We start from the raw sequence: 22,490 nt of genomic DNA on the forward strand, positions 1-22,490 counted from the left end.
CGCTGCCCCGCCACCTCGATGCTGCCCCGCCGCCTCGACGCGACCCCGCCGCCCGGACGCCGCCCCGTCCACACCACCGCCGCCCGGACGTCGCCGGAGCACCACCGCCACCACTCCCCGGCATCCTTATCCTCTCCGACCGCCTCCTCCACCCCGGCCCGCTCCTCCAAGGTAAGCTACCGCCCCGACCCCTATCCCCTTTCCTCCTCCCATCCCATCTCCATATGAGCATGATAATTTGCATGAACAGCCTAGTTCATAACAGCCTAGTTCATCATATTATAGTACTCATATTCGGATCGGAGAGAGTGTCATTTGGTTTCAATTGTGGGAGAGTTTCTTGCTCTGTACCAGTTGCGACCGTCTATGGTTTGATTAACCTAATGTAGTATCTTTATTATTAGGTTATAATGAGTTAGATTATCCTGAGAGTTAGATTATCCTCTTCAAAACCAGAGTAGTAGAATAATATACAGCATAATGTTATATTTTAGTTTGTAGTAAAATATACAAACTGTCTTGGTTTTGCTTATCCTCTTCAAAACCAACCGGGCCATAATATACATATAGTCTTGGTTTTGCTTGTAGTAAAATATACAGCATAATGTTACTGCATATTGATACTTACAACATCAGGACTTGTAGTATATTTTAGTAGTACAATGTTTAGAAAGGATATGCAGTTCTGTGCTGACTATCTTCAAATACTGTTCTGTGAAGACTGTCTTTGTATAATGTTGTAGTATAATATTTGAAGATTGTCTTTGTATACAATTCTAGTATAAAATTATACAGTTCCATGGCTGCTGTTGTTGTGATATTATATTTTAGTATAATGTTACTGCATATAAAATAATTACATAAGCAAGCTGCGTGTTTAGTTTGATAAAGTGCAAGTTTTCTTTTGAAAATACAGTGGCAATGTGACATATATATGGGGTACTGTAGGATTGTTATTTTGATAAATATAAGCCTGATTTAACCGAAATTCAGTAGATCAATTAGTTTATCATGTCGGGTGGACTGGGTGAAAATGATTGACATAGCTAGCCTGATTCCTTTCGTGATTGAGGTGTTTACCGGCAGATATAATGATTTGTAGCTAATGTGGTTATGTTGTTATATTTTACATTTCTAGTACTTTGGTTCACTTGTAGAGTGCTTGTGCAGTAAAAGATATAGTCTGATATTTCTGTTTCTTTTTTGTCAATATGATCTACCTGCTGTTATTTTGGAGCCAAAGTGAAATTGCTTAGTCCATGTGGATGTGGAAACTTAGTTTCCTATGTTTGAATACATGCTTACATTACCCATGAGTTAATATTTTGGCCCTGAAATCATTGTCTGCACCGAGAATCTTAAATTCTCGGAGTGACATGTTTGATTGAATTTGCCATTTTCACTTGTTTAGTAGATGCAGAGAAAAGGAATATGCATCTCATCTTTCTTTAGACCACAGCTTGAGCATGATTTGCCTATGTGAATAGTATTTTTGCCTGCTCTCTTTGCCTGTTGGAACTTGGAAGGGTGAACTATGGCAACTATATATTTATTTTTCTTCCCAAACAGCTCTTTTGAACCAGTAGAGAGAGAGGTCTGTGCTACAGGGCTAGGGCTCTTCCTCTCCCTCCATTACCTGTGAACAGAATGTATATGCGCTTTTGGAGCAGAGTTTTCCTCTAGGTGTTAGTTTCCAGCAAGAAGATCCCTCGCCGCTGGTTCGAATGTATAATAGGAGTCTGTTTGATTATGCTAGCGGTGTCAACGAGGTTGATGTTGCATAATTAAATTCCCCATGACATTGTCTGCCTTTTTTCTTCTTCATTTTTAGTAAAGTGATGCTGCTGTACTACTTGTCAAGTGATGTTGCTATACTACTTGTCAAGTGATGCTGCTGCTGCTATCTACGAGTTGCTGTTGCTAGTTGTGATTTTGTCAAGTGATGCTGCTGCTACTTGTGATCTTCTAAAATGACCCCTTTCTCCTGAAACGTTGATTAATTTCCGTTTCGGTTGAGAAATGGGGCACTCCAAGGTCAAGAAAAATAGCAAAGGTCATGCCCAATTTTCTTGACCTAGAAGGTGCCCGATTCTCAACCGAAATAAAAATTAATTTGCTTTAGTGGTTGGATTAGTTTAGTATTTTTTTCACACACTCAGACACCCTTGCTTGCCATGTGTGTGAGAGAGATAGTGAGAGGAGACAAGAAGAAGGGGGTTAGGAGGATGTTGCCTGCTCATCAAAGCTAACCATCTTCCCCTTTTCACCCCTTTTCCTTTGTCTTTTGTGGGTTGCAAGGAAGCTACTGTCTTAGCTAGCTTAGCTTGTGCACAAATCCCAGTGTTACAATCTAGAAAATTAGCCTGCAAAGATGAGGTCCCATGCTGGCTGTACCACTGCATCATGCTACAGTGCCTTCAAGATCCAAGGCAATATCACAAACATCATAGGCAATTTGACCAAACTCACAACCTTGTATCTTTGCAGCAACCAACTTTCTAGACACACCCCTCAAGAACTAGGTTACCCTGAGAACATGGACTTGGACCTTAGAAACAACACACTAACAGGTTCTATCCCAAAACACCTAGGCAATATCACAAACATCTCTCAATTGTTCCTTGACAATAACCAACTTTTTGGCGACATTCCTCGAGAATTAGGTTATTTGGTCAACTTAGAGATCTTGTTCCTTGACAATAACCAACTTTTTGACCAAACTTTGTTTCTATTTAGAGAGAAACATGGCCCACAACGATGAGGCCGGGGGTTCGGGCGGCAAGGCATTCTGGGAGTTGTCCCAGGAGATGGAGGAACAACCTCACTTGTATGAGGCCGCCGCCTTCCCCACCGATCCTGAGACCACGGATGGTGCCGCCGAGGATGACCACACTGATGCCACCACTGATGGTGCCGCCGAGGATGCCACCACTGATGATGGCAGCGCACGCACAGATGGCAGCCAACCGAAGAGGCAACGGAAGGACCGGCGCCCGATCGTGCTCCGCACCCTCAAGGTGGAAGTTACTGAAGTGGACTCCAACGGGAATCCAACGGCGCCCGAACGAATAGTCAAGGGGTACTCGCTTCAGCTCGGGTGCATTGTCCGGAGCACCGTCTCAATCAACACCGAGAACCTGAGGCATCCTGACCGAGGGAATTTGCGCAACCTCCTCTTCACGAAGCTGCACGAACGATACAAGTTCCCCGCTGAATTTGAAAACACAAGCCTCAAAGGGAATAAAGTGAACAATGCTGCCCTCACGAAGATGAGCAAGGCCCTGTCTACTTGGAAAAGCAATGTGAAGAGAATGATCGAGAAAGGTGAGAGTTATCAGAAGATCAAGGAGAAAAATCCTTCGATCACCGAAGATGACTACAACGACTTCAAGATCAATTGCTCGAGCACCGCAAGCTCCCAATCAAGTGAGTGGGGGAAACAAATGCGGGAGCTGAACATAGGGGAACACACACTCGGTCCCGGCGGTTACAGAGTGGCGGAGCCTATATGGGACAAGGAGGACGCGGACCGTGCCGAGCAAGGCCTACCGCCCCGCTTCGAGAAATACAGCGGTAACAAGCAGACTAGGAACTATGTCAGGGTCCGGTACAAGGAGGACCCGATAACAAAGGAGCTTACCACGGATCCGAAGACCAGGGCGCTTGAGCTTGTTCTGGTAAGGAATACACCCCCGCGTAATTAGCTCCATATTGTTGCATTCTAATTAATGAAGCCAAATTTCTAAATGGTTCACATTCCTTCCGCAGGCGACTGAAAGCAGTAGCGCGGAGTCGACTAAGAGCAACCCTTGGGACACCACTCTAAATAGGGGGTTGAATGTAATGAAGAACAAGGATAAGCTCAGTAAGCCGACGTCAGCTGGTCGTGTGGCCGGCAAAGGCTTGTCGACAAAATGGGGGTCATACTATACCGCTGGTGTGCGGAAGGAGAAAAAGACCAGCTCGGAAAGCCAGGCGCAAGAGGTTCAAGAACTCAAGGCACAGGTGGCGCAGATTCCGGAGATTGTCCAAGAGCAAGTGGACCAACGACTTGGAGCGACGATCACCGCCCTTGTGCCTACCTTGATCTCGGGGTTGAGTGCGTGGATTGCGGGCGGCCGACAGGGGCCGCCCCCGATTCATAGCTTCACGGCCAGCAACTCGCATAATGCGATGGCGGGGCCATTGGTGCCTCCGGCGGAGGCGGCATTGGTGTCTCCGACGCTGGCACGGGAGCTTAATGCACCCGGGTGTACGCCGGCCGGCACCTCTTCAGCAAGCGGCCCCTCCGTCAATTGCACGCCCGCCGTTGGCGGTGCCTCGACATTAGCCGAGCTCGACGCCATCATCATGGTAACTAATTAAGCCTCTCGCGGCCGAGGACTTCATCTCCTTGCCTTTGACTGGGCATCCCTGATGCCCTACATGTTTTCGCAGGGCGCCGCCGACGTTCCGTGCACTCTCCTCCACTTCGTGAACAACGAGTTGGTCGATGTCGCCAAGGGCAAAATCGTTCAACCGGGCAACCCCTTGATCCACGGTACCCAGATGCCACCCAACTTGTTTAGGGTTCAACGGGTTCGGGTGCTGCCAGGCTGCGACGACTTGTTACCTCCGATTCGACCCGTCAGGGCCGACGATGAAGACGTGATGACCCTCAGTGCCTGCCTGAGCTGGCCCCTGCTTTGGCCGAAGAGCCAGATTCGTTTGGGGGCGGGGGACACCACCCCAAAGACAACACCGCCAGTCGTGCCGGTGCCAAGTCGGCCCCATGGCAAGACCGCCGTAACGGTGCCGGACATCCCTATGCCACTGGATCCAAACATGCATATGGCACAGGATCAGAACGATGACGACGACGACGATGATACATTTTGCAACGTCGATCAGTACTTTGCCGAGCATGGGTACGATGGCGACTTCATGGGGCCTCCTTCTCAAGAACCAAACCCAACAAAAGACGTGTGCGATCTAGCTCGTACCGCGGAGAAGCCAAGTTGCAACAGGCGCCGTCTGGCGTTCAGCTCTCAGGAGACGCCTCCAGCTGCCGACTTCACCGAGCCTCAGATAGGCGAGGTGCGAAATATTATCAGCCCAACACACTCAATAAGGCGGTTTGTGAGCAGAACTCGGTCCCATTACAGGAGAAGAAGAAGGCACGCAAAAGAAAGACTAAGAAGGGTGCGAGCCAGCCGGCACCGAGTACGATCCGTGCTCAGGACGGGCCACCTTCACCGCAGGATATCTCGAGGAGGGTGCATGTGGCGGGTAGGGCGATGCTACCGACAAATATGCTCAATGTTGCAACCGGTGCTATGCGGAGTCTGCATGACAGTGTTCTTGCTTTAGAGAAGCGGCGTCTCAGATAGAAGGATGTGGCATACCCGGTTTTCGCGGCCAAGGTGCCAGAGGGCAAGGGCTTTGTGGATAACTCCATCGGGCGTACGATCGTCCTGCGTTTTGATGACATCCACGCTATGTTGAACCTTCATCCGCTGCACTACACCTTCGTTCGGCTATTTTTGCTGAGTATGGAGATGCGGATCATTCGCGACAAGACCCCGGACATCGTGATAGTCAACCCCTTCTACATGCGTGCCAAGATCTTGGGCAGCGCTGGGGACCGGCAAGTCGCGAGTTCTTACTTCGAAGGCGTCATTCTGGCAAACCAAGATAAGGATAACTTCCTCGTGCCTTACTTTCCCGAGTAAGTCCTCCCCTCAACCGGCCCGTAACATATGAATTCTTACATTTCGATCGTTTTTCTTTTAACATTCCGTGTTTTCTGCAGTGACACACGTTGCACGCTCATCCTCCTAAGCCCCAAATATTCAATGGCCACGTATTTCGACCCGGACCGTCAGTCGAACGTAGACTACACAAATGTCAAGAAGGTTCTTGATGATGTTCTCCCCGGCTACGCCCAATCTGGAGGCACCTTCACCAGTCCTATTCGTAAGTACGGCAAGCACGTGTTCTCCCACAATACGACGTTCTGCTGCGTCAAGCAGCCGCCTGGCGGTCAGAAGGGTGCCTACTACGCCATCCATCACATGCGGGCGATCGTACGGGACCATCATCAACTTCTGCTACCGAGTAAACTCAAATATTGGGCCGCGAGCGTGTCGGCAATCCAGGACGCGGACCTCCGACAAGAATTCTTTCGCATCCAGTCGGAGTTTGCAGAAATCATCCATCAAGATGTCCTTCGTACCTCGGGGCAGTTCTACCTCAGAAATCAACCGTCCAACAGTGACATCGACACAATGCTACAAATGCAGGCTGACAACGACCGTTATTTCATGACTCCCACGATAGACGGCGGCTTCATCCATGCTCCGGTCCCTTGAGTCGAGTCGAAAGCAGTGATGCTGTGTCTAGTTCTGAAACATCGATTGGCTCATGTTGTAATTAAACTTTAATGAACTTGTAGTATGTCTCTTTGGTTTTGAGAGTCGTTCAACTTAGATGTAATCGATGCTATTAATTTCTTGCTTTTCTCTTCCGATCGTTCTGTTGCATAATTATATATTGCTTATGTATTGTTTGTGAATTGGTACTAACGTTTCGTTTGGCTAGTGCATAGCGATGCCGACGTATGTCGTGTACAAGGGTAAAGTTCCCGGAGTCTACGATGACTGGGAGGAGTGTCGGAGACAGGTTCACCGATTCAGCGGTAACAGTTACAAAGGGTACACCACTAGGGCCGAGGCCGAATCTAGATACGCCCGCTATCTAGCGGGAGAGGGGAGGGAGCGTTGGAGGAACCGGATGAAGATGAGTTTCATCGTGATGATGCTCATCGTGATGACCGCAGCTCTCTTCTATGTGATGGTAGTTTAGATGATCGATATCGACTTGTAATGTGAAGACAAACTCGCTACTCGCGGTCTCGAGACTTGTAATATAATGTTCTATCTTTGTTCGGTCTTTTCAATTCGGAGACTAATATGATGAATTGTATTCGGAGACTAATATGATGAATTGTATTCAAAGACTAATCTTCTATTGTATTCGATGAATCTGTTGTTGATGTGTGCTGTCTATATTTTGTCAAATTATACATTTTGTAACCTGTGCAAAAAACAGAAAATAAAAAAATAAAAAAAACCTAATATTCATACTAATGGCGCATCACATGATAGTGCGCCATTAGTATGACAAAGCATACTAATGGCGCATCACTGGTAAGTGCGCCATTAATATGCCATGGTTACTAATGGCACATCCAGTGGTGGTGCGCCATTAGCATGCCAAAGCACCTAGATATACATGGCCCCTGGGAGGCATACTAATGGCGCACCCTGGCCTATACTAATGGCGCACCCGCGGTGCGCCATTAGTATACCAGATACTAATGGCGCACCAGGTGGTGCGCCATTAGTAAAAATTACTAATGGTGTGCTGTTAATGGCGCACCACAGATGCGCCATTAATAGCCATATTAGGTGCGCCATTAGTAGGGGTTTTTCTAGTAGTGTTAGCGAGGGGCTGCCTGTACGAGTCTGAAACCTTTGGAGGTTCCGGTACAGTGTCCGACTGGGAGCCCAACTTGCTGCGGCTCTCGTCGGCATAATCTGCGGGATCTTACGCCCCGTGTGCCTGACGTCTGGAATTTCGCCTTGGGGCGTCTCCAGAGTCGCCCCCCTGCTATGGGACCCTTTGGGACCACACCTCCGTGTCATCCGCAGGTCGAGGGGAAGTGGACGTTGGGAGCGGATTCATCGCCGAATCGCTCAAAGACCCATCCGAAGAGGATACCTCGGGATGGGCCCTGGCCGGACTGCATATACGTGTTTGGCGTTATAACAAACTATGAAACTAAGTGGCACTATAGTATTACAGGGTGCGGATACTTAGGATCTCACCAGGGGCTTGCCCCTAGGCAGCCACTCCTCCTCGCTGTAGGCGGCCGTGGTGGAGTGATCCGGAAGGGACGCCTTTCCCTTCTGTGGCGTCCTAGCCACACCCTGCGGGGCAGCTTTCCTTTTCCTCTCCTCCCAAATGTGGGGAGGCGGAATTTCTTCGTGTTTCCCCCGCCTCTGCAGGAGGAATCTGCCTCGTCGTCCTCGGACAACGAGTCTATGACGGCCTTGCGCCGGGGACCCTTCCTGGTCCCCAAGGCCGCCCTCTTAGACCCTTCGGCCTCCCTGGATGGGGAGGTCCTTTTCTTCTCCTCCTCCCCTTCGTGGGAGGAGCATGCCTCATCGTCTTCGGACAAGGCGTCTGGTGTGACCTACGCCGGAGACCCTTCCTGGTCCCCGTGGCCTTCTTTTCAGCCTTCTTTACCGGCAACTTGTAAGGCGCCAGGACTAGCATCTCCGTCAGGAGAGCGGTTGCTAGGTCTTCTGGCAGTGGAGCCGGACAGTCGATCTGCTCTGCCATCACCATGTAATCCTGCTTAAATACACACGATGACTTAAGATCATCCCATGAGTATGCTTGGAAAGGTACATCTGGTGATGGGCAAAAAACTCACCGGATGGGGGAGCCGCGTGGCGTGAAGTCCGCTGTCCTCGAATGTGGGAGGAGGTATTTCGGAGGCCTTGAATAGCACCTTCCATGCGTCCTTGTGTGTCGTGCCGTAAATCTCTTGAAGTGTCTGGTGTTCGGCCGGAACAAACTCCCACATATTAAATGCCCGTCTTTGGCACGGAAGGATTCAGCGGACAAGCATGACCTGGACCATGTTGACAAGCTTGATTTTCTTGTCCATCATATTTTTGATGTAGTTCTGAAGTTCTGTCAGCTCCGCAGGTTCATCCCAGGCCAGGCCCTACTTTTCCCAGGAAGTGAGCCGCATGGGAATTCCGGATCAAAATTCGGGGGCCGCCGGCCAGTTGGCGTCACGCGGCTTGGTGATGTAGAACCACCCCGATTGCCACCATTTCACGGTCTCCGTGAAGGAGCCGTCAAGCCAGGTAACATTGGGCATCTTGCCCACTATGGCGCCTACGCACTCTGCTTGCTGGCCGCTCACGATCTTTGGCTTCACGCAAAAGGTTAGTAGCCACAAGCCGAAGTGGGGCTTGATGCGGAGGAAGGCCTCGCACACGACGATAAATGCCGAGATGTTGAGGACAAAATTTGGGGCTAGATCATGGAAGTCCAGCCCATAGTAAAATATGAGCCCGCGAACAAAGGGTTGAAGTGGAAATCTCAGTCCGCGGACGAAGTGGGCAAGGAACACGACCCTCTCGTGGGGTCCCGGAGTCGGAATGATCTGCCCTGCATCCGGCAGCCGGTGCACGATATCTGCGTCCAAGTATTCGGCCGCCCAGAGCTTCATAATATGCTCCTCCTTGACGGTGGAGGCCACCCACTTGCCTCTTGCTCCGGACATGTTTGGTTATGTGGAGAAGGCGTGAACCAGGGCGCTGGAGCTCAAGGGTGCGAGAATGGATAAGCAAAGAAGGAAGAAGGAGTGGGTAAAAATGGGGGATCCTTATCCCTTTATAGAGGCGACAAAAATGGTGCGCCTCCCCACTTGCCCGTTGAAAATCGCTTATTTCCCAAGCGCCACGATTGATGGCGCGGTTGGGTTACCCGTACCCGTATTAATGAGAATCCCGTGATAAGGGGACATGATCTCTGCTTTGACAAGACGTGCCAAGGAAACCGCCTCACAATATGTGATGTGACTGGTTGTGGGAAAATGGTTCGTCATCTAAAGTTGTCAGCAGATTATATCTGTGGAATATCGTTCTCTCCACGGTGGTATGTGAAAATCGCCTTGTAGAGCCGGACACGATTTAAGTGTTCGAGGTTTACTTTGGAGTATTCGGAGATGGAACCCACCTTGCAATGCCGAAGACAATCTACGCACCGAACTCATCGTCATTGAAGCCTGGTTCAGGGGCTACTGAGGTAGTCCTGGATTAGGGGGTATCCGGACAGCCGGACTATACACTTTGGCCGGACTGTTGGACCATGAAGATACAAGACTCAAGACTTTGTCCCGTGTCCGGATGGGACTCTCCTTTGCGTGGAAGACAAGCTTGGCGATCCGGATATTAGATCTCCTTCTTTGAAACCAACTCTGTGTAAACCCTAGCCCCCTCTGGTGTCTATATAAACTAGAGGGTTTAGTCCGTGGAGGGACAATCATAATCATCATAGGCTAGCTTCTAGGGTTTAGCCTCTATGATCTCGTGGTAGATCAACTCTTGTAATACTCATATCATCAAGATCAATCAAGCAGGAAGTAGGGTTTTACCTCCATCGAGAGGGGCCAAACCTGGGTAAAACATCGTGTCCCTTACCTCCTGTCACCATTAGCCTTAGACGCACAGATCGGGACCCCCTACCCGAGATCCGCCAGTTTTGACACCAACAATAGGCACCCCATAGGCGTCTTGGCAGCTTCTCCGGACGCCCCACCGGTAGCCGCTCCCACATCCAAATGGAGAGGCCCCAGACAAAGCCACCATATTGGACTTGTCTCCCATCCTCTGGGTTGCATCGTCAAGCTGCAAAACATCAAATGAGGATCAGATATAACAAAATGTGATGGACATACTTTCGTAGGTAGGCAATGAGATACCCTCTTACCGAACAGTATAGGTAGGCGAGAGATGCGGTCCCCCAACTGTACCCTGCATCCCAGTCAGCAAGGAAGAACAGATACGACCAGTTGGCAGAGTTCCCGGAGCTGTCTGGAAACGACCTCCATGAGAAGATACCACAGGTAGGCCCTCGCGTACCACTCCACAGTCGCCTCATCAGCATCCTCGGGGCATGTCTTACGGTGCTCCGAGAGCCAAGGCAACAGTACACCGGATGTGCGGTTACCCTTAGCATCGGGGCAGTCGCCGATGAGGGTGGTAACCCTCAGCTGCTAGTTGGTCCTCTCCACTCGCCCGGTCAGTGCTTGACCATTGATCGGCATGGCAGTAATCATCACCCAATCCTCGAGGGTCACCGTCATCTCCCCGCCTGGGAGATGGACAAAATGGGACTCCGGTCGCCACCGGTCAATCATGGCTGTTAGAGCTGCGTGGACAAGCGTCAGCCGCTGACGCTTGAACTGCAACATGAAACCCAACAGTCGGGCTCTCTTGAAGTACGGCGCATAGCGCTTGTGGTAGTCCATATTCGCGGCAACCCTGTGACCCCTCATGCGCAGTGGCGGGAGCATCTGTCAAAAAGTGGACGGCAAGAGTTACAAACTTGTTTTCATCAATCTGAAAACTTTGATCAATATTTCCTCCATATTGCTTACCACTCCGTTCTCTATGAAACGGGCACGATGACCCTTGTCGAATGCGTAGTCAAGCATGGAGTACCGTGGGCCGATGTTGTCTGCAAGAGGTGTCCGCTGATACGTCTCCGTCGTATCTATAATTTTTGATTGTTCCATGCCAATATTCTTCAACTTTCATATACTTTTGGCAACTTTTTATACTATTTTTTGGACTAACATATTGATCCAGTGCCGAGTGCCAGTTCCTGTTTGTTGCATGTTTTATGTTTCGTAGAAACCCAATATCAAACGGAATCCAAAAGGGATAAAAACGGACGGAGAATTATTTTGGAATATTTGGGATTTTCTGGAGGAAGAATCAATGCAAAATGGTGCCCGAGGTGGCCAGGAGATAGGAGGGCGCGCCCACCCCCTGGGTGCGCCTGGTAGTCACCTGGGCCACCCGTAAGGCGGCTGCCGCTCTTCTTTTGCTGCAAGAAAGCTAATTTTACGAGAAAAATCTGGGCGAAAGATTCACCCCAATCGGAGTTACGGATCTCCAGATATAAAAGAAACGGTGAAGGGGGAGGATCTGAGAACGCAGAAACAGAGAGAGATAGAGAGATAGATCCAATCTCGGAGGGGCTCTCGCCCCTCCCAAGCCATGGGAGCCAAGGACCAGAGGGGAAACCCTTCTCCCATCTAGGGAGAAGTGAGGGAAATATGCCCTAGAGGCAATAATAAATTAGTTATTATTATATTTCCTTGTTCATGATAATCGTTTATTATCCATGCTATAATTGTATTGATAGGAAACTCAGATACATGTGTGGGTACATAGACAACACCATGTCCCTAGTAAGCCTCTAGTTGACTAGCTCGTTGATCAATAGATGGTTACGATTTCCTGACCATGGACATTGGATGTCATTGATGACGGGATCACATCATTAGGAGAATGATGTGATGGACAAGACCCAATCCTAAGCCTAGCACAAAGATCGTGTAGTTCGTATGCTAAAGCTTTTCTAATGTCAAGTATCTTTTCCTTAGACCATGAGATTGTGCAACTCCCGGATACCGTAGGAATACTTTGGGTGTACCAAACGTCACAATGTAACTGGGTGACTATAAAGGTGCACTACAAGTATCTCCGAAAGTGTCTGTTGGGTTGGCACGAATTAAGACTGGGATTTGTCACTCCGTGTGACGGAGAGGTATCTCTGGGCCCACTCGGTAGGACATCACCATAATGTGCACAATGTGACCAAGGGGTTGATCATGGGATGATGTGTTACGGAACGAGTAAAGAGACTTGTCGGTAACGAGATTGAACAAGGTATCGGTATACCGACGATCGAATCTCGGGCAAGTACAATACCGCTAGACAAAGGGAATTGTATACGGGATCGATTGAGTCCTTGACATCGTGGTTCATCCGATGAGATCATCGTGGAACATGTGGGAGCCAACATGGGTATCCAGATCCTGCTGTTGGTTATTGGCCGGAGAACGTCTCGGTCATGTCTACATGTCTCCCGAACCCATAGGGTCTACACACTTAAGGTTCGATGATGCTAGGGTTATAAAGGAAGTTTGTATGTGGTTACCGAATGTTGTTCGGAGTCCCGGATGAGATCCCGGACGTCACGAGGAGTTCCGGAGGTAAAGATTTATATATGGAAAGTTGTTGTTCGGGTTCCGGGAAAAGTTCGCGTTTTTCCGGTATTGTACCGGGAAGCTTCCAGAAGGTTCCGGAGGATTCCGGAGGGGTCCGGAGGTCCGGAAATTGTTCCACCACGTCCAATACAGTAGCATGGGCTGTAGGGGGGCGCCCTAGCCTTAATGGGCCAGGGGCACCAGCCCCCCCAAGGCCCATGCGCATGGGAAGGGGAAACCCTAGGGGGAGGGCCTCCACTTGACTTGGGAGGCACTCCTCCCCCCTTGGCCGCCGCCCCCAACCCTAGATGGGATCTAGGGGGGCCGGCCCCCTCTTCCTCCCACCTATAAATAGTGGAGTGGTGGGAGGGCAGCCACACCCCAAGTTCTGGCGCAGCCTTCCCCCTCTCCCAAGTACTCCTCCTCTCCCGCGGTGCTTGGCGAAGCCCTGCAGGATTGCCACGCTCCTCCATCACCACCACGCCGTTGTGCTGCTGCTGGATGGAGTCTTCCTCAACCTCTCCCTCTCTCCTTGCTGGATCAAGGCATGGGAGACGTCACCGGGCTGTACATGTGTTGAACGCGGAGGTGCCGTCTGTTCGGCGCTAGGATCTCCGGTGATTTGGATCACGATGAGTATGACTCCTTCAACCCCGTTCTCTTGAACGCTTCCGCTTAGCGATCTACAAGTGTATGTAGATGCACTCTCCTTCCCCTCGTTGTTGATTTCTCCATAGATAGATCTTGGTGACACGTAGGAAAATTTTGAATTTCTGCTACGTTCCCCAACAAGAAGGTCAAGGAAGAAGAAGAAGAAGGGGGGCTCTCTCCCCCTTGCTTCCGGTGGCGCCGAAACACCGACGGGGGCCCATCATCATCTCCGCGTTCTTCACCAACACCTCCGCCATCTTCACCAACATCTCCATCACCTTCCCCCCTCTATCTACAGTGGTCCACTCTCCCGCAACCCGCTGTACCCTCTACTTGAACATGGTGCTTTATGCTTCATATTATTATCCAATGATGTATTGCCATCCTATGATGTTTGAGTAGATTTTCGTTATCCTATTGGTGGTTGATGAATTGCTATGATTGATTTAATTTGCTTGTGGTTATGTTGCTGTCCTTTGGTGCCCATCATATGAGCGCGTGCGTGGATCACACCATAGGGTTAGTTGTATGTTGATAGGACTATGTATTGGAGGGCTAGAGTGACAGAAGCTTCAACCTAGCATATAAATTGATGCATACGGGATTGAAGGGGGACCAATATATCTTAATGCTATGGTTGGGTTTTACCTTAATGAACGTTAGTAGTTGTGGATGCTTGCTAATAGTTCCAATCATAAGTGCATAGAGTTCCAAGTCAGGGATGACATGCTAGCAGTGGCCTCTCCCACATCAAACGTGCTATCGGTCTAGTAAAGTAGCCAATTGCTTAGGGACAATTCCGCAACTCCTACCACCACTTTTCCACACTCGCTATATTTACTTTATTGCATATTTATCTAAACAGCCCCTACTTTTTATTTACGTGTTCTTTACTTTCTTGAAAAGCTATCCAACAACACCTACAAAGTACTTCTAGTTTCATACTTGTTCTAGGGAAAGCGAACGTCAAGCGTGCGTTATAGTCGTATCAGTGGCCGATAGGACTTGAGAGAGTATTTGTTCTATCTTTAGCTCCCTGTTGGGTTCCACACTCTTACTTATCGAAAGAGGCTACAACTATCCCGTATACTTGCGGGTCATCAAGACCTTTTTCTAGCGCCGTTGCTGGGGAGTCATAGCGTGGGATGAATATTCTCGTGTGTGCTTGTTTGCTTTATCACTAAGTAATTTTTATTTGATGTTCTTAGTTGTTTTCTATCTTTAGTTATGGGTAGGAAACGCAAAATACCAAAAAAATAGTTGTACCTACTACACCAATGGTTGAAGAACCACTCAAAATCTGTCACACTCCTGAAGCTTTTTACTTGGATCATCTTCGATCCCTTTGTGTTCGTGCTAAAACCCCAACTAGCTTAGTTGAGGGAAAATCTTTAGATGAGCATGGTTGTTATGTGCGACACCGTATATCTGAAAAAGGGAAACTTTTACTGGATCAAATTCATCGCTTGCAATGCTATGCTTGGAATTTATGTGAAATATATGATGTTACTTGTTGTTTTAAAAACCCTAAGAAACACCTCCCCTACCAATGTGAGTTTGATGATGGAATCGTATCTTCGTATGCTAAGGGTGTTTATAATTACTATGATGTTCAACAAATTGAGAATTTGTTGCTTTTAAGGGTTCATATGAAATTGCTTCTTTGATTGAAAAGTATGATGCCACTCTTTACAAATCTGAAAATTTTGCCATACTTAAATATTGTTATGATAATTATGCTTCTAATTCCTATGTTAAACTATATATTGAGGAATTCTCCGCTGTCCAAGAAGAGACTAATATTTTGCTGGAAGCTATGGAAGAAGAAATTGATGAAACTGTGAGCTCATTGGATGAAAAAGATGATGAGGAGAGTGAAGAACAAAAGGAGGAAGAGCGGATTGATCACCCGTGCCCACCTTCTAATGAGAGTAACTCTTCAACTCATACATTTTTTTAATTCCCCTTCGTGCTTACCGAAGGATGATTGCTATGATCTCATTGATTCTCTTGAAATATCCCTTTTTGATGATGCTTGCTATGCTTGTGGCCAAGATGCCAATATGAATTATGCTTATGGAGATGAACTTGCTATAGTTCCTTATGTTAAACATGAAATTGTTGCTATTGCACCCATGCATGATAGTCCTATTATCTTTTTGAATTCTCCCAACTACACTATATCGGAGAAGTTTGTGCTTATTAAGGATTATATTGATGGGTTGCCTTTTACCATTGCACATGGTAATTTTGATAGATATAATATGCATGTGCTTGCTGCTCCTACTTGCAATTATTATGAGAGAGGAACTACATCTCCGCCTCTCTATGTTTCCAATATGATAAAATTGCAAGAAATTGTTTATACTATGCATTGGCCTTTACTATGTGTGCATGAATTGTTCTTTTATGACATGCCGATGCATAGGAAGAGAGTTAGACTTCGTTGTTGCATGACATATGTTACTTTGTGCTCACTACTAAATCACAAATCATTGTTAATTAAAATTGGCTTTGATATACCTTGGGATCCGGGTGGATTCATTACTTGAGCACTTTATGCCTAGCTTAATGGCTTTAAAGAAAGCGCTGCCAGGGAGACAACCCAGAAGTTTTAGAGAGTCATTTATTTCTGTTGAGTGCTTTTATATAGTTTAAAAAAATAAAAAATAAAAAGGGGAACCCAAAAACTTTTCAAAAAGGAAAGTGAAAGTGAGAGAGATAAGCATTGTTGAAGTGGGAGAGCTCCTTGAACTTTGTTCATGCTCATGGAAACTTTGTGAATCTTGATTACAGAAACTTTTCATCAAAAATAATTATCCCCTTGTACAATTCCATTGTATTATAAAAATAATGTGCCAAGTTTTGCCTTTAGGATGTTTACAATGCTTGTTGGTTGTACGGTGCAGGACAGAAACTTTGGCTGTAGTGTGCGATTTTACATTTTTAACTGGAACGTCAAATGGTTCTGATTCCTTTTGCACTCTCTTGATGTACAACTTTTTTATATTTACTAATTTTGGTAGAATTTTTGGGGTACCAGAAGTATGGTGAATGTTCAGATTGCTTCAAACTGTTCTGTTTTTAACAGATTCTATTTTTGATGCATAGTTTGCTTGTTTTGATGAATCTATCAATCTATATCAGTGGATTAAGCCATGAAAAAGTTATGTTACAGTAGACACAATGCAAAAAACAAAATATGAATTGGTTTGCAACAGTACTTAGAGTATTGATTTGCTTTATTATACTAACAGATCTTACCGAGTTTTCTGTTGAAGTTTTGTGTGGATGAAGTGTCTAATCGAGGATGTCTCAATATGAGGAAAAGGAAGAGAGGCAAGAGATCAAGCTTGGGGATGCCCGAGGCACCCCAAGTAAATATTCAAGGAGACTCAAGCGTCTAAGCTTGGGGATGCCCCGGAAGGCATCCCCTCTTTCTTCAACAAGTATCGGTATGTTTTCGTATTTGTTTCATTCATGCGATATGTGCAAATCTTGGAGCGTCTTTTGCATTCAGTTTTCATTTTTCTCTTATGCACCATGCTGGTATGATATAGTCCTTGGTTGATTTATAGAATGATCATTGCACTTCACTTAAATCTTTTGAGTATGGCTTTATAGAATGCTTCATGTGCTTCACTTATATCATTTGAAGTTTGGATTGCCTGTTTCTCTTCACATAGAAAACCACCATTTGTAGAATACTCTTTTGCTTCACTTATATTTGTTAGAGCGTGGGCATATCTTTTGTAGAAAGAATTAAACTCTCTTGCTTCACTTATATCAATTTAGAGAGATGACAGGAATTGGTCATTCACATGGTTAGTCATAAATTCCTACATAAAACTTGTAGATCACTGAATATGATATGTTTGATTCCTTGCAATAGTTTTGCGATATAAAGGTGGTGATATAGAGTCGTGCTAGTTGAATAATTGTGAAATAGAGAAATACTTGTGTTGAGGTTTGCAAGTCCCGTAGCATGCAAGTATGAGGTGTTCTTTGATTGCTTTCCTTATGAGTGGAGGTCGGGGGCGCGCGATGGTTAACTCCTACCAACCTCCCCCCTAGGAGCATGCATAGTAGTACTTTGCTTCGAGGGCAAGTAGACTTTTGCAATAAGTATATGAGTTCTTTATGACTAATGTGAGTCCATGGATATACGCACACTCACCCTTCCACTTTGCTAGCCTCTATTCTGCCGCGCAACTTTCCCCGGTATCATGAACACATTATTTACCTTCCTCAAAACAGCCACCATACCTACCTATTATGGCATTTCCATAGCCATTCTGAGATCTATTTCCATGCAACTTTCCACCGTTCTGTTATTAATGACACGTTCCATCATTGTCATATTGCTTTGCATGATCGTAAGATAGCTAGCATGATGTTTTCATGGCTTGTCCTTTTTTTGATGTCATTGCTATGCTATATCATTGCACATCCCGGTACACCGCCGGGAGCATTCATATAGAGTCATATCTTTGTTTGAGATATCGAGTTGTAATATTGAGTTGTAAGTAAATAAAAATGTGATGATCATCATTATTAGAGCATTGCCCCCGTGAGGAAAGGATGAAGGAGACTATGATTACCCCACAAGTCGGGATGAGACTCCGGACTTTATGAAAAATAAAAGAGGCCAAAGAAGCCTAAATAAAAAAGAGGCCAAAGAATCCCACCAAAAAAATAAAAAAAGAGAAAATAAAAAAATGATGAGAGAAAAAGAGAGAAGGCGCGCGTCTAGGAAGCAAACGCGTGCTCCCTGTAGTTCCCTGGCACACACCCCATTTAAGGAAGATATCATCCCCCGTCCAGAAAGAGGAACCAAAAAAGGAAAGTCCTAGCACCTGGTGCCCCGGCACACCAACCAGCAAAAATAAAAGATCTCTCGTGCACCAACTAGCACCACTCCCCTTCCCCGATCACGTGCAGAAAAAGTCCCACATGTTGTCCTTCCCACCAACCCATCGCATGCCTCGTCTTCTCACTGGTCTTCTTCCTCCCAGATCTCGAACCACATGAAAGCTCATCTCGCCCCTATGTGACGCCCGGATAATTAAGCTACACAATTCTCTGCTAATGAGGCCACGTCACCACTGTTACTGTTGCTAATCTCATTTAGATTCAAAACGGTTCAAATTCAAATTTAAAACAAAGTTAAAAAAATAAAAGTTTTCAAATGTCCAAACTAAATAGTACCAGTTGTGGCCAATAAGTTATAAGTAATATTGGTAAATAAACCACATTTTTATAAAAGGTTTTAATGCACTAAAATATTTAAAATAGCATCTAAAGTAATTATTTAAATGCCTTTTAAGTATTGAAAATGTGCAAAGTATTATATTATTGCACTAAATTTTTTATGGCAGTAGCATATCTAGTAGCTCTAATTTAGGTGTTATTCTTACCTTTTTATAAAATTAAATAATGGGAAACTTAAATGGAAATCAAATGAACAGAAACTATAAAAAAAGGTAGAAGAAAAAGAGAAAACAAAAGGCCTCACCCCTCACCCTGGGCCGCTTGGCCACCAGACCCACCAGGTCGGCCTAGCAGCCCGCCCATCTCCCCCGCAACAGGTCCTCCCTTCTCCTGTTCCTCGGTCTCAGACCGCTACAGAGAACGCTCCCGCCCGTGGTCGGCACCGCACCACGTCGTCGACGACGAGGGGTTGGATAAGAGCGCCCCTCCCCGAACCCTAGCTACCCACTCGCCCCACTCCTCTCTGTCCCTCCGCCTCGCCCCTCGCCAGATCCCCTTTCCTCTAGCCCTCTTCCTCTCGGTCCCGAGCCGCCCGAGCACTACCACCGCCGTGCCATCGTCGTTCGCCTGCTCCGGCTTCTTCCCGGGCTACGGGAGGTTGGCAGGGGGCCTCGCCGCGCCCCGTAGTCACCGTCCACACCACCAGCACAGGCTTCGGAGTTCCCTGCCGCTGGATCGGGCGTCGCCCGCACCGGCAACCACGTCGACCACCGCCACCGCCTCGCCGCGTACAACTACTCCGACATCTCCTCGACCTATCCTGAGCTCCCCATCTGCCGCCGCTGTGAGCTCTCCCTCGATTCCCCTGTTTCCCCCTTCGGTTAATCGCCTAGATCGCCGTAACCATCGTAGCCGAGCTCGCCGCCGTTGCTTCCCCTTGGCACCGCACACATAGCCGGCCAGGCTCGTCCACGAGCACGGCCTCGTGCTCCTTGCCTCCCCCGCGCCCGCCAGCTGCGCTGCATCGCACGTCCGCAGCCCTGCGCCTGCAACCGTCCGCGTCGGCTCACGCCCCGCGTCCGCGAGCACACGCCTGCTCCCCATCCCTGCTAGCCAGCGAGCACGCCCTTCCGGACCCTGGCCGACCACTGCGACCCCGCTGCCGCCCAGCCGCGCGACGACCGCAACCCACTCCGTTCGCGGGCGCGCGCCTGGCCGCGCCCGACCGCGCCGGCTGCTACCCTCGCCGCGGTTTTGCCTCCACCCCACCCGTGCTCGCCTGGTGCTGCTTGCTTCCACGGCGCTGCTGCTGCATCTATTACTGCCGCCGCTAACCGTACTCTGTATTGCTAGCTACTCCCTCCGTTCGGAATTACTTGTCGTAGGAGTGGATGTATCTAGACGTATTTTAGTTCTAGATACATCCATTTCTATCTATTTTTGCGACAAGTAATTCCGGACGGAGGGAGTACTGAAGATGCTACTAGCTAGCTTTTCTCTTTTTACAATAACTAACCCTCTATACAGCACGTAAATATCGTCTAAACGGTTATTAACATTAGTAAAAATAATACGAGTAGAAAGTATACATGGCAAACTTTATTTTATCCCATTGGAACAAATCCATTTGATGCTTGAATTTAATCATATGAAAATCACAAATTGCTATCTTCTGTTAAGAGAGAACATAATTAACCTCATAGCATACTGTGTTGCGTGCTGTGTGTGGTGTGTGTGTCCGGTTTGGCCACGGCCGTGTGTGGCCGGCCTTGTTGGGGAACGTAGTAATTTCAAAAAAATTCCTACGCACACGTAAAATCATGGTGATGGCATAGCAACAAGAGGGGAGAGTGTTGTCCACGTACCCTCGTAGACCGTAAGCGGAAGCGTTATGACAACGCGGTTGATGTAGTCGTACGTCTTCACGATTCGACCGATCCAAGCACCGAATGTACGGCACCTCCGAGTTCAGCACACGTTCAGCTTGATGACGATCCCCGGGCTCCGATCCAGCAAAGCTTTGGGGATGAGTTCCGTCAGCACGACGGCGTGGTGACGATGATGATGCTCTACCGGCGCAGGGCTTCGCCTAAACTCCGCGACGATATGACCGAGGTGGAATATGGTGGAGGGGGCACCGCACACGGCTAAGGAACGATCCGTAGATCAGCTTGTGTGTCTATGGGGTGCCCCCCTGCCCCCGTATATAAAGGAGTAAGGGGGAGGCCGGCCGGCCCCTTGGGCGCGCCAAGGGAGGAGGAATCCTACTCCTAGTAGGAGTAGGACTCCTCCTTTCCTACTCCTAGGAGGGGGAAGGAAGGGGGAGAGGGGGAAGGAAAGGGGGGCGCCCCCCCTCCTAGTCCAATTCGGACCAGAGGGGGGAGGGGGCGCGCGGCCCATGCTGGCCGCCCCTCTCTCCTTTCCCCTAAGGCCCATAAGGCCCAATACTCTCCCGGGGGGTTCCGGTAACCCCCCCCCCGGCACTCCAGTTTTCTCCGAAATCACCTGGAACACTTCCGGTGTCCGAATATAGTCGTCCAATATATCAATCTTTATGTCTCGACCATTTCGAGACTCCTCGTCATGTCCGTGATCACATCCGGGACTCCGAACAAACTTCGGTACATCAAAATTTATAAACTCATAATAAAACTGTCATCGTAACGTTAAGCGTGCGGACCCTACGGGTTCGAGAACTATGTAGACATGACCTAGAATCATTCTCGATGAATAACCAATAGCGGGACCTGGATGCCCATATTGGCTCCTACATATTCTACGAAGATCTTTATCGGTCAAACCGCATAACAACATACGTTGTTCCCTTTTTCATCGGTATGTTACTTGCCTGAGATTTGATCGTCGGTATCCAATACCTAGTTCAATCTCGTTACCGGCAAGCAAAGTTCAAAAAAGCGCTAGGCGCTAATTATGCGTTTGGGCACCTACTTGCGCTTTTCTAGCTTAGGCGTGATTAGGCGAAATTAGGCGAAATTAGGCGTTAGTAATGTAACGTGAAGAAATAAGCTAGATGGGCTGGGCTAGCCCACTAAACCATAGGCCCATCTTCATATCCTCCTACTAAAAGCTCTCGTCTGCCGCAGTCGATAGGAAACTTAGGTTTCCTCCTCACGCGCCTCCCCCCCTCGTCCTTTCTGTCCCGTTGCACGAGGCTGCCTCCCTCCCTCTTCCTCTGTCCCTTGTCAGAGAAGCTCGATCCCTCGCTGGAGAAGCTCAATCCCTCGCCGGAGAAGCTCGATTTGTCATCGGGGCAGTTGAATCCCTCGTCGGCGAGGATGAATCCTCGCAGGGGAGGTCGAATCCTTGCCGGGAAGACTGATTTCTCACCTCAGAAAGCTGATTCCTCGCCGGAGAGGCTGATTTCTCGCCGGAGGACCTCGCCGGCCGCTTTTTTGAGTGCCTAGGGCCAAAGCGAGGCGCTATGCCAACGCCCAGCGCTTAAGCGCGCCTAGGCAAGCGCCTAATAGCGCCTTCTTGAACGGCAAGTCTCTTTACTCGTTCTGTAACACATCATCTTATAACTAACTCATTAGTTACAATGCTTGCAAGGCTTAGGTGATGAGTATTACCGAGAGGGCCCAGAGATACCTCTCCGACAATTGGAGTGACAAAACCTAATCTCGAATTATGCCAACTCAACATGTACCTTCGGAAACACCAGTAGAGCACCTTTATAATCACCCAGTTATGTTGTGACGTTTGGTAGCACACAAAGTGTTCTTCCGGTAAACGGGAGTTGCACAATCTCATAGTTGCAGGAACTTTG

At 48.0% G+C, this 22,490-nt stretch overlaps 1 protein-coding gene across 1 annotated transcript in view; it reads left to right on the forward strand.

Annotated features, from left to right (window-relative positions):
* Positions 1-22,490, forward strand: part of LOC123080734 (uncharacterized) — a 78,027-nt gene that overhangs the window by 45,673 nt on the left and 9,864 nt on the right. The window contains exon 2 of the mRNA XM_044503673.1: positions 19,111-19,547. Within this exon, the coding sequence (XP_044359608.1) occupies positions 19,111-19,547 (437 nt within the window). The remainder of the gene's footprint in view (positions 1-19,110; positions 19,548-22,490) is intronic.

This window comes from Triticum aestivum, chromosome 1B, assembly GCF_018294505.1.
Source record: "Triticum aestivum cultivar Chinese Spring chromosome 1B, IWGSC CS RefSeq v2.1, whole genome shotgun sequence".
Classification (NCBI taxonomy): domain Eukaryota; kingdom Viridiplantae; phylum Streptophyta; class Magnoliopsida; order Poales; family Poaceae; genus Triticum; species Triticum aestivum.